The sequence below is a fragment of the Paroedura picta genome, chromosome 14 (genome assembly GCF_049243985.1).
Source record: "Paroedura picta isolate Pp20150507F chromosome 14, Ppicta_v3.0, whole genome shotgun sequence".
NCBI classification, from domain to species: Eukaryota; Metazoa; Chordata; class Lepidosauria; order Squamata; family Gekkonidae; genus Paroedura; species Paroedura picta.
In genome coordinates, this window is record NC_135382.1 from 8,498,965 (window position 1) to 8,512,064 (window position 13,100).

At 45.0% G+C, this 13,100-nt stretch overlaps 1 protein-coding gene across 4 annotated transcripts in view; it reads left to right on the top strand.

Moving 5' to 3' along the window:
• Positions 1-13,100, top strand: part of RALGAPA2 (Ral GTPase activating protein catalytic subunit alpha 2) — a 203,763-nt gene that overhangs the window by 174,490 nt on the left and 16,173 nt on the right. For 3 of the 4 annotated variants that reach the window (XM_077309750.1, XM_077309748.1, XM_077309749.1), the window contains one exon: positions 8,134-8,255. The exons of the other annotated variant lie outside the window; for it this stretch is intronic. In XM_077309750.1, coding sequence (XP_077165865.1) covers positions 8,134-8,255 — 122 coding nt within the window. The remainder of the gene's footprint in view (positions 1-8,133; positions 8,256-13,100) is intronic. 4 annotated transcript variants of the gene reach the window in all.

Sequence of the window (13,100 nt, forward strand, 5' to 3'; positions counted from 1 at the left end):
CTTTGGATCCCCATTGAGGAGAAAAGGGGGATATAAATGAGGTAAATAAATACATTTCTGAAAACTCCTTAAATATATAGCCTTACAAAGCCAGAGGAAGATCAAGCTTCTTGTATTTGTATTTCTGTAATTCTAGGGTTGTCAGTGTTGGAACATGCAAGAACTGTAGTGTGCGTGATTCAAAAACATATGAATATCCTACAGGGAACATCAGAGGAGATGTATTTAGTAGTATAGTTTGATTAGAACTCCCTGATATTTTTCAAATAATCCTCTCCTGATTAGCTCAGTTAGAGACTTCCTGCTCCTTTGAGCACACTTCTCTCTCTGCTTGCCTCTGGAACAGAAAGAATGAAGACAACAAAACCATTAGACTGTAGGACTGATTCTCCCTCTTCTCTTTCTTTGCCAGATTGGATCTCTCCATAATCAAACTATTTTATTGTCTTAAATATCCTGGTCCTTTGCTCCCTTTGTATATTTAAACTTTGCCAACAGCCATGTACCTCTGGCCACCAGTGTGGAGGATTGCCAGCTCCAGGTTGGGAAGCATCTGGACCTTTGGAGATGGAGTCTGCGGAGGGCAGGTACCTCAGTAGAGTACAATTCCATAGAGTCCACCCTCCAGAGCATTCATTTTCTCCAAGGGAACTGATCTCCGTAGTCTGGAGACAAGATGTAATTCTGGGGGATCTCCTGGTTCTACCTGGAGGCTGTCGTACCTAGTCAAATCAAACTAACTTGGTACCTGTTTATACTGTGAATATCTGTCTGAATTCAGGAAGAACCCTGTCCATCTGTCAAATTTCACTTGGCTGTTTCAGCCTCTTGGGAAGTTTTCTGTTCAGCAAAGCTGGTGTCTCATACGACAGCTAAAGAATAGCGGCATGTCTGCCTTTGTAGAAGTTATTTGTAATACATCATGATTTTTCTTAGCTGCCTTTAGAATACTAAATGATTAGATAGTATAAGTGATTTCTTGTTTCCTTTGTACTCCTAATAAGGTATCATGGTTATTTGATGCTCTGATCTAAGTGCTTGCAGAATTCCCCCAAAACTTTTCTGATAGAATTCTACTGCTGTGGTATCTACTGGACCATAACCAATATTTAGCATACTTCCCATTTTGAAGTTTCACATGAAAAGTTTCACTGAAAAGAAGGTTTATTTTTAAGAGACATCCTGCTTTATGCAGCCAGTAATTAAAGTGTGGATATAGTGATGGCCACAGGCATAGACGGCTTTTATAAGAGGGAGTTACAGCCATAGAGGGGAGGTCCATCAGTGGCTACTAGCCATGTTGACCAGAGAGAACCTCCACATTCAGAGGCATTCAACCTCTGAATCCCAGTCCCAGGAGGTAACCTCAGGGGAATTGTTGGCCCTCTAGAGTGCCCAGTTGTTGGCCCTTTAGAGCCGTGGTTCTCAGCCTGGAGGTTGGGACCCCTTTGGGGATCGAACGACCCTTTCACGGGGATCGCAGCAGGGCAAGCAGCTTGGCCGAGGGAGCGCTGCCACTGTTGCCGCTCCTCCTGCAGGTGCCTGCGCTCAGCTGCCAGCCGCTCCACCCGCGCCTCCACCGTGGCGAAGTCTCCCCCCCCTCACAAACTGGCGGTAGAGAGTGTCACCCCCCTCCTGTAGTTGAGGATGCTGAGACCAAATGAGTAAGATTAAGCCATCGTTGTTGCCACTATTGTAAATTTATTGGATTTTATTGTTATTTTATGGTTTTAGGGGACGGGGTTATGTAAGCCGCCTCGAGCCTTCGGTGGGAGGCGGGGTATAAATACAATAATAATAATAATAATAATAATAAGAAGAAGAAGAAGAAGAAGAAGAATGTTCTGAAAAAATCAATACAATGTGATGGATCCCTAGGATTGTAAAGGGAGTGACTTTCATGCCTTCCCTCTTTCCATTGCAGCCTTCTGTGCCACCCAGAGTCCAGGGATGAGACTACAGGGTGGACTACAGTGAGAAGAGGGAACGTGGGAGGGGGGGTGTAGCCTCATCTTGTGCCATCTATTCTGCTCTTTGCATATGAGGAGGAGTTCTATCCAGCCTCTCAGTCCTCACAGCTTGGGGGGTGAGGGCTACAATAGCAATGGGGAAGGCAAGAATGCTTTATTTTATTATTTTATTTTATTTATTATATTTATATACTAAATTTATATATTTTTATTTATATACCGCCCTCCCCGGAGGCTCAGGGCGGTTTACATGGAACATAAGAACAGTACATGAAACTGTAAACTTTCTGTAAACTGTAAACTGTTTACTTTCTGTAAACTCCTGCTATTAGAGGCTCTTTAGGACCCAAAGCCATATATGTAGAGCAGGGATTCATAGAATCATAGAATCATATAGAGTTGGAAGGGACTTCATGGGTCATCTAGTCCAACCCCCTGCACTATGCAGGACACTCACATCCCAATCACTAATCTAATGTAACCTGCCACCCCTTTGCCTTCACAGAATCAGCCTAAATGTAAATACTTGAAAATAGTTATCAGATACCCTCTCAGTCATCTCCTCTCTAGGCTAAACATGCCAAGCTCCCCCAACCTTTCTTCATATGTCTTGGTCTCCAAACCCCTCACCATCTTTGCTGCCATCCTCTGGACACGTTCCAGTTTGTCAACATCCCCCTTCAACTGGGGTGCCCAAAACTGAACACAGGACTCCAAGTGAGGCCGAACCAGAGCAGAGTAAAGCGGTACCATCACCTCCCGTAAAGCGGTACCATCTGGACACAATACTCTGTTTGATACAGCCCCAAATCCCATTTGCCACTGAGTCACACTGCTGACTCATGTTCAATGTGTGGTCTACTAAGACTCCTACATCTTTTTCGCACATATTACTGCCAAGACAAATCTCCCCCATCTTATATTGATGTATTTGGTTTTTCCTACCTAAATGCAGAACTTTACATTTGTCCCTATTGAACTTCACTTTATTCAGTTTAGCCCACTTCTCAAGCCCATGCTCAGCGGCCAGCTGCACCTCCAGTGCAGTCTCCTGCCAGGTGCTCCAGGTGGCAGCACAGCTTGGCGGGACAAGAGGCAGAACTGAACTGGGAGACCCCGGGAAAAAAACAATTTATGCACAATCATGAACAATGGATCTTCATGCCATTGGTCAGTTGTGGTTTAATTTCTGTGAAAGAACACTTGCATAATTTTCCTGTTGGAGCTCACCACAACATGAAGAACTGTATTAAAGGGTCGCGGCATTAGGAAGGTTGAGAACCACTGAGCTATCTGAATCTCCAGACTGCCACTGTCTCCAAGGACAGAATGATGTCTCAAGCAAAAATCTGATGATTTATCCATGATATCAAACCACTTTTTGGTTAAACTGTGGTCTACAAATCACACTCATATCATTCTTTGAGATTCTGGCATGGAATTCCTTTTAAAACTAGTTTCAGGTGTGTAGCCATTTTAGTAATGCAGAGAGAACACTGCTGGGTTGGTGTAGTGGTTAGGAGTGCGGAATTCTAATCTGGCGAGCCGGGTTCGATTCTGCATTCCCCCACATGCAGCCAGCAGGGTGAACTTGGGCTCGCCACGGCACTGATAAAGCTGTTCTGACCAAGCAGGAATATCAGGCTCTCTCAGCCTCACCTACCTCACATGGTGTCTGTTGTGGGGAGAGGAAAGGGAAGTGGATTGTCAGCCACTTTGAGACTCCTTCGAGTAGAGAAAAGCAACATATAAGAACTATTCTTCTTATCCCTGAGGAAAGCTATGGCAAATCTAGACAGCATCCTGCCAACAAAAGTGCGTCTAGTCAAGGCTATGGTATTCCCAGTTGCAATGTATGGCTGCGAAAGTTGGACCATAAGGAAGGCTGAGCGTCAAAGAATTGAGGCTTTTGAACTCTGGTGCTGGAGAAGTCTCTTGGACTGCAAGACGAGTCCCTTGGACTGCAAGGCGAACAAACCGGTCAGTCCTAGAGGAGATCAGCCCGGACTGCTCCTTAGAAGGCCAGATCCTGAAGATGAAACTCAAATACTTTGGCCACCTCATGAGAAGGAAGGACTCCCTGGAGAAGAGCCTAATGCTGGGAGCGATTGAGGGCAAAAGAAGAAGGGGGCGACAGAGAATGAGGTGACTGGATGGAGTCACTGAAGCAGCCGGTGCAAAATTAAATGGACTCCAGGGAATGGTAGAGGACAGGAAGGCCTGGAGGATCATTGTCCATGAGGTTGCGATGGGTCGGACATGACTTTGCACCTAACAACAACAACATTAACAAGCCCCTCTGCACCAGGTAGCAAAAGAAGATGGGGATGCCTCTTCATGGCCAGGTTCACAGCCAGTGTGATACCCTTCTCTAATCTGCATATGAAGAAGTATCTGAAGAAGTGTGTGCCTGCACATGGAAGCTTATCTTTATCCATCCATTGTTCCTCTTAATATTTGTGAAACAGCCCTGAGGGTGGAGAGTGTCCTGGCTGTCTGAGATGGAATAGGGCCATTCACCCTGATTAGCCCTCCCTCTCCCAGTCACGCCCTCCTTCCCTGGGCGCTAGCCACTATGGCTCCTACTGAGAGAGAGAGAGAGAGATCTGCTCCTGCCGGTATCCATTGGGTCCTAGTGCCCATTGCATTCCTGGTTGCAATGGGCTTTCTTGCTAGTACCTTGAATAAAAAATTGTTCAGTCTTATGGTTCTGCTGTTCTTTGTTCCATCTTGGCAAGTGAACTCTCTTTGATGGAAGGAACACATTTCAGGGAAATCCTTCAGAGAACCTAGTTGTAAATCCCAGGCTTCAGGTTGCAGTACCTGCCTGGCTCCCAGTTTCTCTGACCACCCATGCAAGAGCCCTTTGGTTTGCTTTTCCACAGAACTACTTTGTCCCACGTTGTGTATATCTCTTTTCTACAGGCTCCAGAGCCATCTGCCATCATGTACATTTGCCTTGCTGTGCTGTCTGCTGGCTATCTATGCCCTTCCTTGGGACTTTGTCTGCTGTCTTCTCTAAACATCCTCAAGAACTCTCCTTCAAAACCAGAGACCCCTCAAGGGTGATTTTTCCTTATACACTAATTGCATACAGTGCTATCCTAAGCAAAGTTACACCTTTCCAGTCCCTTTGACTTCAGTAGCTTTGGAAGGGCATAACTTCTGGGTTATTGTGAGATACGAAAACTCTTTGTCTCAAAGTAAAAGAAAAATATGCATGGATTGTTTCTCTCCCTTGCACTCTGTGGTTTCCTTTGCATTTCCTTTGTATCCATTTTATTATTTTAAGATCCTTCCTTTCTTCCAACTGGCCTTAAAGAGATTTTCATAGGTTTAAAATGCAGAGAACCATGAACTCTAATTGCTTTACCAGTTTCTGACTTACATCACATATTAAAAAGAGTTGATTCGCTTCACTTTAATCAGCACCACTATGCTAAAATAGCCCGAACAAGCCCAGAGAGAATTCTAGGGGGTCAGAAAGCTACTGGCATTGCTGCTCTTTCAGCCTGCTGCCTTTTGGATGTGCCCGACCTTTATGTTGGTAACTGGGAAATCTCCCTGTTTAAAGAATCTGATCAATAGGCTTGCTCTCCAGGTGTTCAGTTGATGCTGATTCCCAAACGCCTTTGGGAATCCTTCATCAATACTGTGTGAATGTTTCCTTCGCCTGAATGTGGAATACTCCTTTCATTGTCCTGAATTAACTTGCCGGTCTGACAAACTTAACGTGCAGTGTGGAACGTGATGCCTGTGGGCGCCTCCTCAGTCCAATACGTTGCATGCATGCGTTGGATGCAAGAAGCCGTTTTCTATAGGAGATTATTAAGCACAGCATGCCAAGAATTTCCAGTTTATCTGCCTCGTTTGCCCAGAGCCTGCAGAGCAGATTGCAGGCCACAAAGGCAAGAAAAGGGATTGAGAGTGGATGGCAGGTCCACAGAGGTCCGCAGGCAGGCTCAGGTGGTTTTCAGCCATAAGTTTAGCTAAGCTCTTCCCATAATTTGTCACGCCTTGGTCTGCTCCTGCTGCGCCCACACGTGCCAGCTTAGTGTCAGAAAGTCTGTGCACCAGACGGCCACTCAGGCCTAACACCCTGCTGTTCAGGACCAGCGGCTTGCTGCGTCAGTGTGGAGCAGAGAGCCCTGGCAACAGCCACGCTCTGAGCAGAATAAGCATGTCCATAATGAGACGTGAATGGCCTCCGTCAGTCCCTTTAGAATAGGGCCTAGGCGTGTGCCGCCTCTCACAGGAAGTTTGGCAGCCTGTTAATCAAACAAGAGTCATCAGGAGTTCAGCCTGTAGCAGGAAAGCAGCCTCAGACACAGTCGGGCTCTGCTTGGACGGTCCCAGAGCCAGGTTTTGCAAGCAGAAACGGCAGCAGGGACATTGGGTGAAATGCTGGGCTTTTAAAAGATTACTCCACTGTGATGAAAAAGGAGGTTGATCTGAAAAGATTTTTCACTTTTTCAGGTTTGTCAGTGCGAAGAACTATTGGGGTGTTACTGTGGAAATGGCTCATGATTGCCCTCACCCAAGGTGGCATTCACAACATCGAATGCACTTCAAAGTCGAATGATAGTATTGCTAAGATGTGACGTTTTCTCTCATTTTATGCAGTTCCTCATGCTTTGCCGCATGTCCAAAACACAAGGAAAATCTGCAAAGCAGTGACAGAAAAAGACATGTCACATGGACTGTCTGAGAGTTTAATTCATGCAGTTGTACGCAAAATATTCTAATCCATTGTATATTTGTTCCGAATGTTATCCTGTTATTTGAAGTGCGTGGTTCTCCTTCAAAGAAAACAGAAGCTGCGCACAAAGAAAGAGATTTGCTCTCTCCACTGTGAAAAGCTGCCACAAGCAGGGGTCCTATTAAGACAGCTGGAGAGTTGCTTCGGCTTGTTCCGCTTGTAAGTTTTATTGGCGACTGGTTTTTGATTCTGCATTTGAAGGGTGTGTGTTCCAGGTTGCCGGGTTTTAATTAAAAGGCGATGCTGTTGGTTTCAAAGCTTTGTCGTCTGCATAATTAAGACTGGAACATACACACATTCTATTTCTTTTAATGAGGAAGCATCAAGAAATGAGACATAAACTATTATAGCCAGCAAAGCTTCTAAGACAAATGCTAAGTTTATCGTACTTGCGACTTCAGAACAATGATCTACGACTTTTATTTTAAATTATTATGTCTTGCATTTCTTTCGTTTCCCCCCGCAGCCTGTGGCTTTGATGTAATTATGTCACCATTTTGAAAAAGTTGTTACAATATGCCTTCAGTGTCATTCTGTGGTACTTTCATTGAGCTCATTAACTGTCACACTTGCTCCTTGTTTAGTGCTTCATGGTTGTTCATTTATTTCTTTCAGAAGTCTCTCAGTCACTTTTGGCAGTTAGCTCCACATGGAAACTCTTTTCCCGTCGCTCTTGCTGGAGTTGCAATGGAGCATCCGAATGACAGCCTCCTGATGCTTTCCTTGCCTCAGACAACCCCCCCCCCCCGTGGCTGTCATTCCCACCACCACCACCGGAGGGCATATTTTCAAAGAATCAGTCATTGGTCCTGATTTTTTTAAATTATTGATGACAGAATTACTAATTCTTTTTAAATTATTCTTTTTGCAATGCTAGAGAAATTGCTGGTTTTTTTAACCCCCTTAAAAAGCTGTGGTGAAACGACAGCCATGGAGTGTTGATGCAAGAGAAAATGATATTGATATGGGCAGGAGCGTAAAAATGCACACATTTTTATCCATATGGTAGGCAAACATGCTTCTGCTGTGAATATTATGGAAAGGTCATACCAGACCAGGTTTGGGAAAGATCAGAGGAAAACCTCAGAAGTGCACAACTAAAGGCTATCATATGGATGTTCCCAGTAAGCTCTCTGGTTTTGTAGGTGAGGCAGAGCAAAGCATCCAAGTGGAAGCAGCCTTTCCGAAACAAAACCCAACCCCCTTTATGCTGTTGCTGGAAAAGGCTGCTCTCGGGTTCCTGGTGCCCATATCAAGCAACCTGAAAGTTGTTAGCTATGACTCCTCTGGCGTCATGGCAATATATTTCTGAGAACAGAGTAGTTACCATCATAGCTTTTATGGGCTATTGGGGGTTTTGTAATAGTGTCCATGTATGCATTTTCCTTAACCTGTTTCCTGTAGTTATGAAGAAAGAGCTCTGTATCTTGAAGCAATAATCCAGAGTCACAAAGAAGCAATGACATTTGAGGATTTTGCTGCTCAGGTCTTCTCTCCCTCTCCCAGTTACTCTCTCAGTGGATGCGGTGAGTTGGTGCATGTCTTCCCCCCCCCCCCTTTCTGAACACTAACCGCTGAGAAGCTCTTGAGCAGCAGATGTACACCTGTTTTCCACTGATAAATGGTTGCAAATTTAAGAAGAGCATTCTCCCTCTGAATTAGCTAATGAATATCAAAAGGAATGATGACATTCATTTTAATTTGTTTTGCATCAGAACCGTCCACTCGGTTCCTTTCTTCAGCTATCCTGTTAACCCCTGAATCCAGCGAGGTTAATGAACTTTCTCTCACTAATGTGTTCGGGTTCATTCAGGAGTGCCGGCTTCTTGCTGAGCTGGGAATATGTTGTTCAAGAGCTGTTGTGAAGCGGTGCATACATATAAATATATAAATATATATGTGTGTAGTTCCCGACAGCAGAGGCCATTGCAGCTAAGGCTAAATAGGGATTGTTTCTGGGGAGGGAGGAATATAAGGATGGTGTTTCAAGTGCTCAAAGTCACAGTGTGTCTGCATATGTTCCACATGTTAGAAGGATTTTAAAGTTAGTCAAATTATTTTAACCATATAAATACCTTTGTTTTAAAAAGAAAACTTGCTTTAGCAGCATCTCTTAGAAGAAGCAGAACACGAGGCACTCTTGACAGATTTCTCTGCGGAGGATTCCTTTATGCTCTGGTTATGCCCATTTTGAGAAGCCCACTCTCCCTAATTGTATTAGGAGGCTGTGTTGGATTGTCTGATAGATTATCTCAAATCCTGGGGAACATTTTGGCGCACCTGTTTCCTTTCTCTTGCTGTGACTGACCAACCTATCTTTTATATGTGAGCTTTTAAAAAATAACAAATTAAATTTAGTGAAATGAATCACTTGACAAATAAAATCAGACACACATCACTGTTTAACATTATTGGCTTAGGTCCTTGAGCTTTCGGAGCTTTGTGAAGAGATAAGAGGTATATGCATGTACTTCTGTTGGTCGCCCATAGCAGCAGGCAGAAGGCTTTGGAGATAAGCAAGCTGGCAGGAGTAAAGAGGAGCCTGTGCTATTTACATAATCGCACCTCTGCTTCCTGGAGAGGCCTCCGGAGACAGAAATGGCCTCTATTGATCTTTGTTGAACTGGAATGCTAAACAACATCAGAAAAGATAGTTACAACCAAAGCTTTGATTAATGGTTTCTCCATTAAAAATGTGGCACAGCTGTGAATGAAATTCTTTACGTACTCTGCCAAAAACACTGTGAAAGTAAAAAAAAAAAAAAAGCTATTTTGTAAAAGTATAGATTGTATATGTGGGGCTTTATTATTAAGTGATGCAACTGGCTGCTTGATAGAAAATGGCAACAGGGAAGTTACAAACTTTGAAAGTGTTCTCTTCTAGTCCGATTTACTTACCCGGATTTATTGCTGTTGGGCATTGCAATATGGGTGGGAGCAAGACGGTGAGAAATAGTGGGAGTAGATTGAGAGGACCCACCCTGGTGGGAGCCTAGGCTGCCCTCCCCACCACCCACCGGGAAGAGCGAGATTCAAATATAAGATTGCTACAAGAGCACAGCTGTGGCTTTTGCGCAGTTCCAATTAACCATCCTAAGGCTTGAGCAGAAATTCCCTGTAAAGTGGGACCAAATACTCAACTGTTCAGCAAATAAATTACCTAGATAAGTTGGCCATGTCTGTTCTAGAGCTGTAGAGTTTTTGTCAATAGTTATTCAGACCCTGTTGGACTCTCCGCTCGTTTGGCTGTGTTTAAAGCGGCCTTTCTCCACTTTTTGACCAGGGCTAGTCAAACTGCGGCCCTCCAGATGTCCATGGACTACAATTCCCATGACCCCTGCCAGCGAATGCATTTGCTGGCAGGGGCTCATGGGAATTGTAGTCCATGGACTTCTGGAGGGCCACAGTTTGACTACCCCTGTTTTTTACTATGGAGACACCCCTAAATTTTTTTTCAGGCTTCAAAGCATACCAGAAGTGATGTCAGCCGGCCACACCTCCTTGCCACCTGGGAAGTGAGATGTCAGTCACGCGCATGCATAAATCCTTGTGAACTCCAAACTCTTTTTAAAACCTCTTTAAAAGCTCTCACTTGTTAGCAGTATGCATGGCATCAGTAAAATAAATTGCTTCTTAAATGAGAACTTAGTTTGATTTGTTCATGCAGTGTGCTGAATCTCAAAACTCATTCTTACCAGAAGCAAAAAGCCAGCAAATTTAGGCCTTTGTCTTCATCTAGAACGGCCAAAATCTTACATAGTAGAGAAAGAAAGCCATCTGGATGGAAGATTCGCACACAGAGAGAAATCCTGGTGACTTCTTTAAAAAAAAAAAATCTCTCCAAGCCATGTCCATCTCCCCTTGCCCATCAAAACTTGATGTAGTGGTTAGGAGTGCAGACTTCTAATCTGCTGAGCCGAGTTTGATTCCCTGCTCCCCCACGTGCAGCCAGCTGGGTGACCTTGGGCTCGCCACAGCACTGATAAAACTGTTCTGGCAGAACAGTAATATCAGGGGTCTCTCAGCGTCACCCACCTCACAGGGTGTCTGTTGTGGGGAGAGGAAAGGGAAGGCGACTGTAAGCCGCTTTGAGACTCCTTTGGGTAGAGAAAAGCAGCATATAAGAACCAACTCTTCTTCAAAGGCCAGAGCTGGTAGGTGGGTGCTAGGCCTTGAGAGGCCCAATCCCCCCACATCCAAGACCCAGAGCTCATTTTCAGGGCCCTTAGTGCTTACTTGTGGGTGCGCTCTAGGCTGCAAAAGGCACCTCTTCCCCCCCCCCCCCCCCCCCAAGGCTTGGAGCTTGCAGAATGCCTGTCTGCCACTTCCATGCCGTCACCGATGACACAGGTCGGTAAAGTGGTCGGAACTCGGCTAGCAAAGATTTGAATGGCCAGGGCCCTCCCGTTCCAGCCCATCATTTGCCACTTTGGGAGGGAGAAGTCAACCTACAAGGAAGGTTTCTGTTTTTAATGTAAATAATAATTTTTAAAAATCCCAACATGTCACGGTACACCACGGGTGCACCAACTGTGATTTACACTCAAGGACAAACACGGCATAGACACACTTAAGTGCAGCCTGTCATGTTTAGTAAAATGGCAAACTTTATTTGGCCAGTTAAATCTACAAAATGATTTTCAAAATCTGTGATAATTAATCATACACATTTTCATTTAATCTACATAATTTTCAAGTGAATTGGGGGGGGGGGCATACTTCCTCAAAGGTTGGGATAGGCCCCAAGCTCAGATGGGGCCTGCTCTGTGGTATGAGAGAGAGCATGAATGCGTCCTTTAAAGTGACTGGAGATATCTGAAATAATGCATCAATAATCTGTGTACCAATAGAAAAACAATTGCCATTTTTTAAAAAAAATGTATTGCCAAAAGAGTCCATCAGAAGTTCTAATCAGTGAATCTGTTTGAGTCAATTTCATTTATAAAGCATCTAAAACAACAAAGTGCTTAAAAAAATTCAGTAAACCTCCCTGTTCACAGATTTACAATCTAAAGAATTAGAGAACGGGCCAGCATTCAGTATTGAAGCCCTCCCCCCGTGGCTATTGGTGTGCTGAGCTTTCTGTGTTCAGTAAATGCCCCCCAAACTGCCTTTCCTGTTACAGGGATATCACTTTCTCCTGCTGCTTGACTTTTAAAAACTCTCAGGCTGCCAGGAGTCAATAGAACAGCGTTTGAGTCCAGCAGCACCTTTAAGACCAGTAAAGTTTAATCCTGGGTATACGCTTTTGTGTGCATGCACGCTTCATCAGATGTGCATGCATCAATGTATGCTTGCTGCACACAAAAACGTATACACAGAATTAAATTGGGTTGGTCTTAAAGGTGCCCCTGGACTCAGACTTTGTTCTGTGCATGCCATCATCCCTGGATCTGTCTGCCTAGGCCTAGGAGATGCTTGGTTGTGAAAACACCTGATTGAAGGCAACCCCACGGGGCTTTCAAGGCAGGAGACGTACGGAGGTGGTTGGCCATGGCCTGCCTCTGCACAGCAGCCCTGGGCTTCCCCACTGGCCTCCCCTTCAAGACTAGCCAGGGCCGACCCTGCTTGGCTTCCAGGATCTGATGCGAGAGGGCTCACCGGAGCCAGTCAGGTCAGGGAGAGATGCTCAGCTATGGCTGAAAGGATTAGAAGGATGTGACACAATAGCCAGGAGGCCAAACCAGTGGGAGCCTCTTGCACGTGGCCTCCTGTGGGCCAAGAGCAGCTGTCTGCTTCACAGATCTTGCATTGCCTCCATTTCAGCAGCAAGCCTGAGCAGAGTCCCTATTCAGAGCCAGGATGCTAATTTCATTCTCTTGGTGCCGTAGTAGGAGTTCACATCTGCTGGGGGGGGGGGGGGGTTGGGTTCCATGTGTTTGCTTTATGAAAAGGTTCCAGAAAACTGGACATCTTGACACTGGAATATAACTGCCGACTTCTGTGGCATCCATCCTGCCTTGTGTATCGGAAGTATTTGAGGGGGTTGGTCCTTCAAAGGGTTAATAGCCCTGGCTGGGGAGGGGACTGAGCTCATCACAGCCATGGCCAAGTGCATCTGTTCACCATGAGGTCATTCATGAGCATACAAATGAACTGGGAAAGAAAGGAGGAGGCTCGGGAAAGAGCCCACCCAACACTTTGTGCCGTTTGCACAGAAACAGATATGTGCAAACTACACATCACAGCACCTTTCACACTGTCACGGCGCAAAGAAGAAACGATGGTGTGTGCCACAACCTGATGGGGAACGGGCTGCTTAATGTCCAGCTTCCCCAAGTGATGGTGTGATGGATGCCTCTCCTTAGCATTCTCCGCGCATTCATCCATATTAACAGTCATTTAAAATTTTATTTCCAAGTTGTGCATCA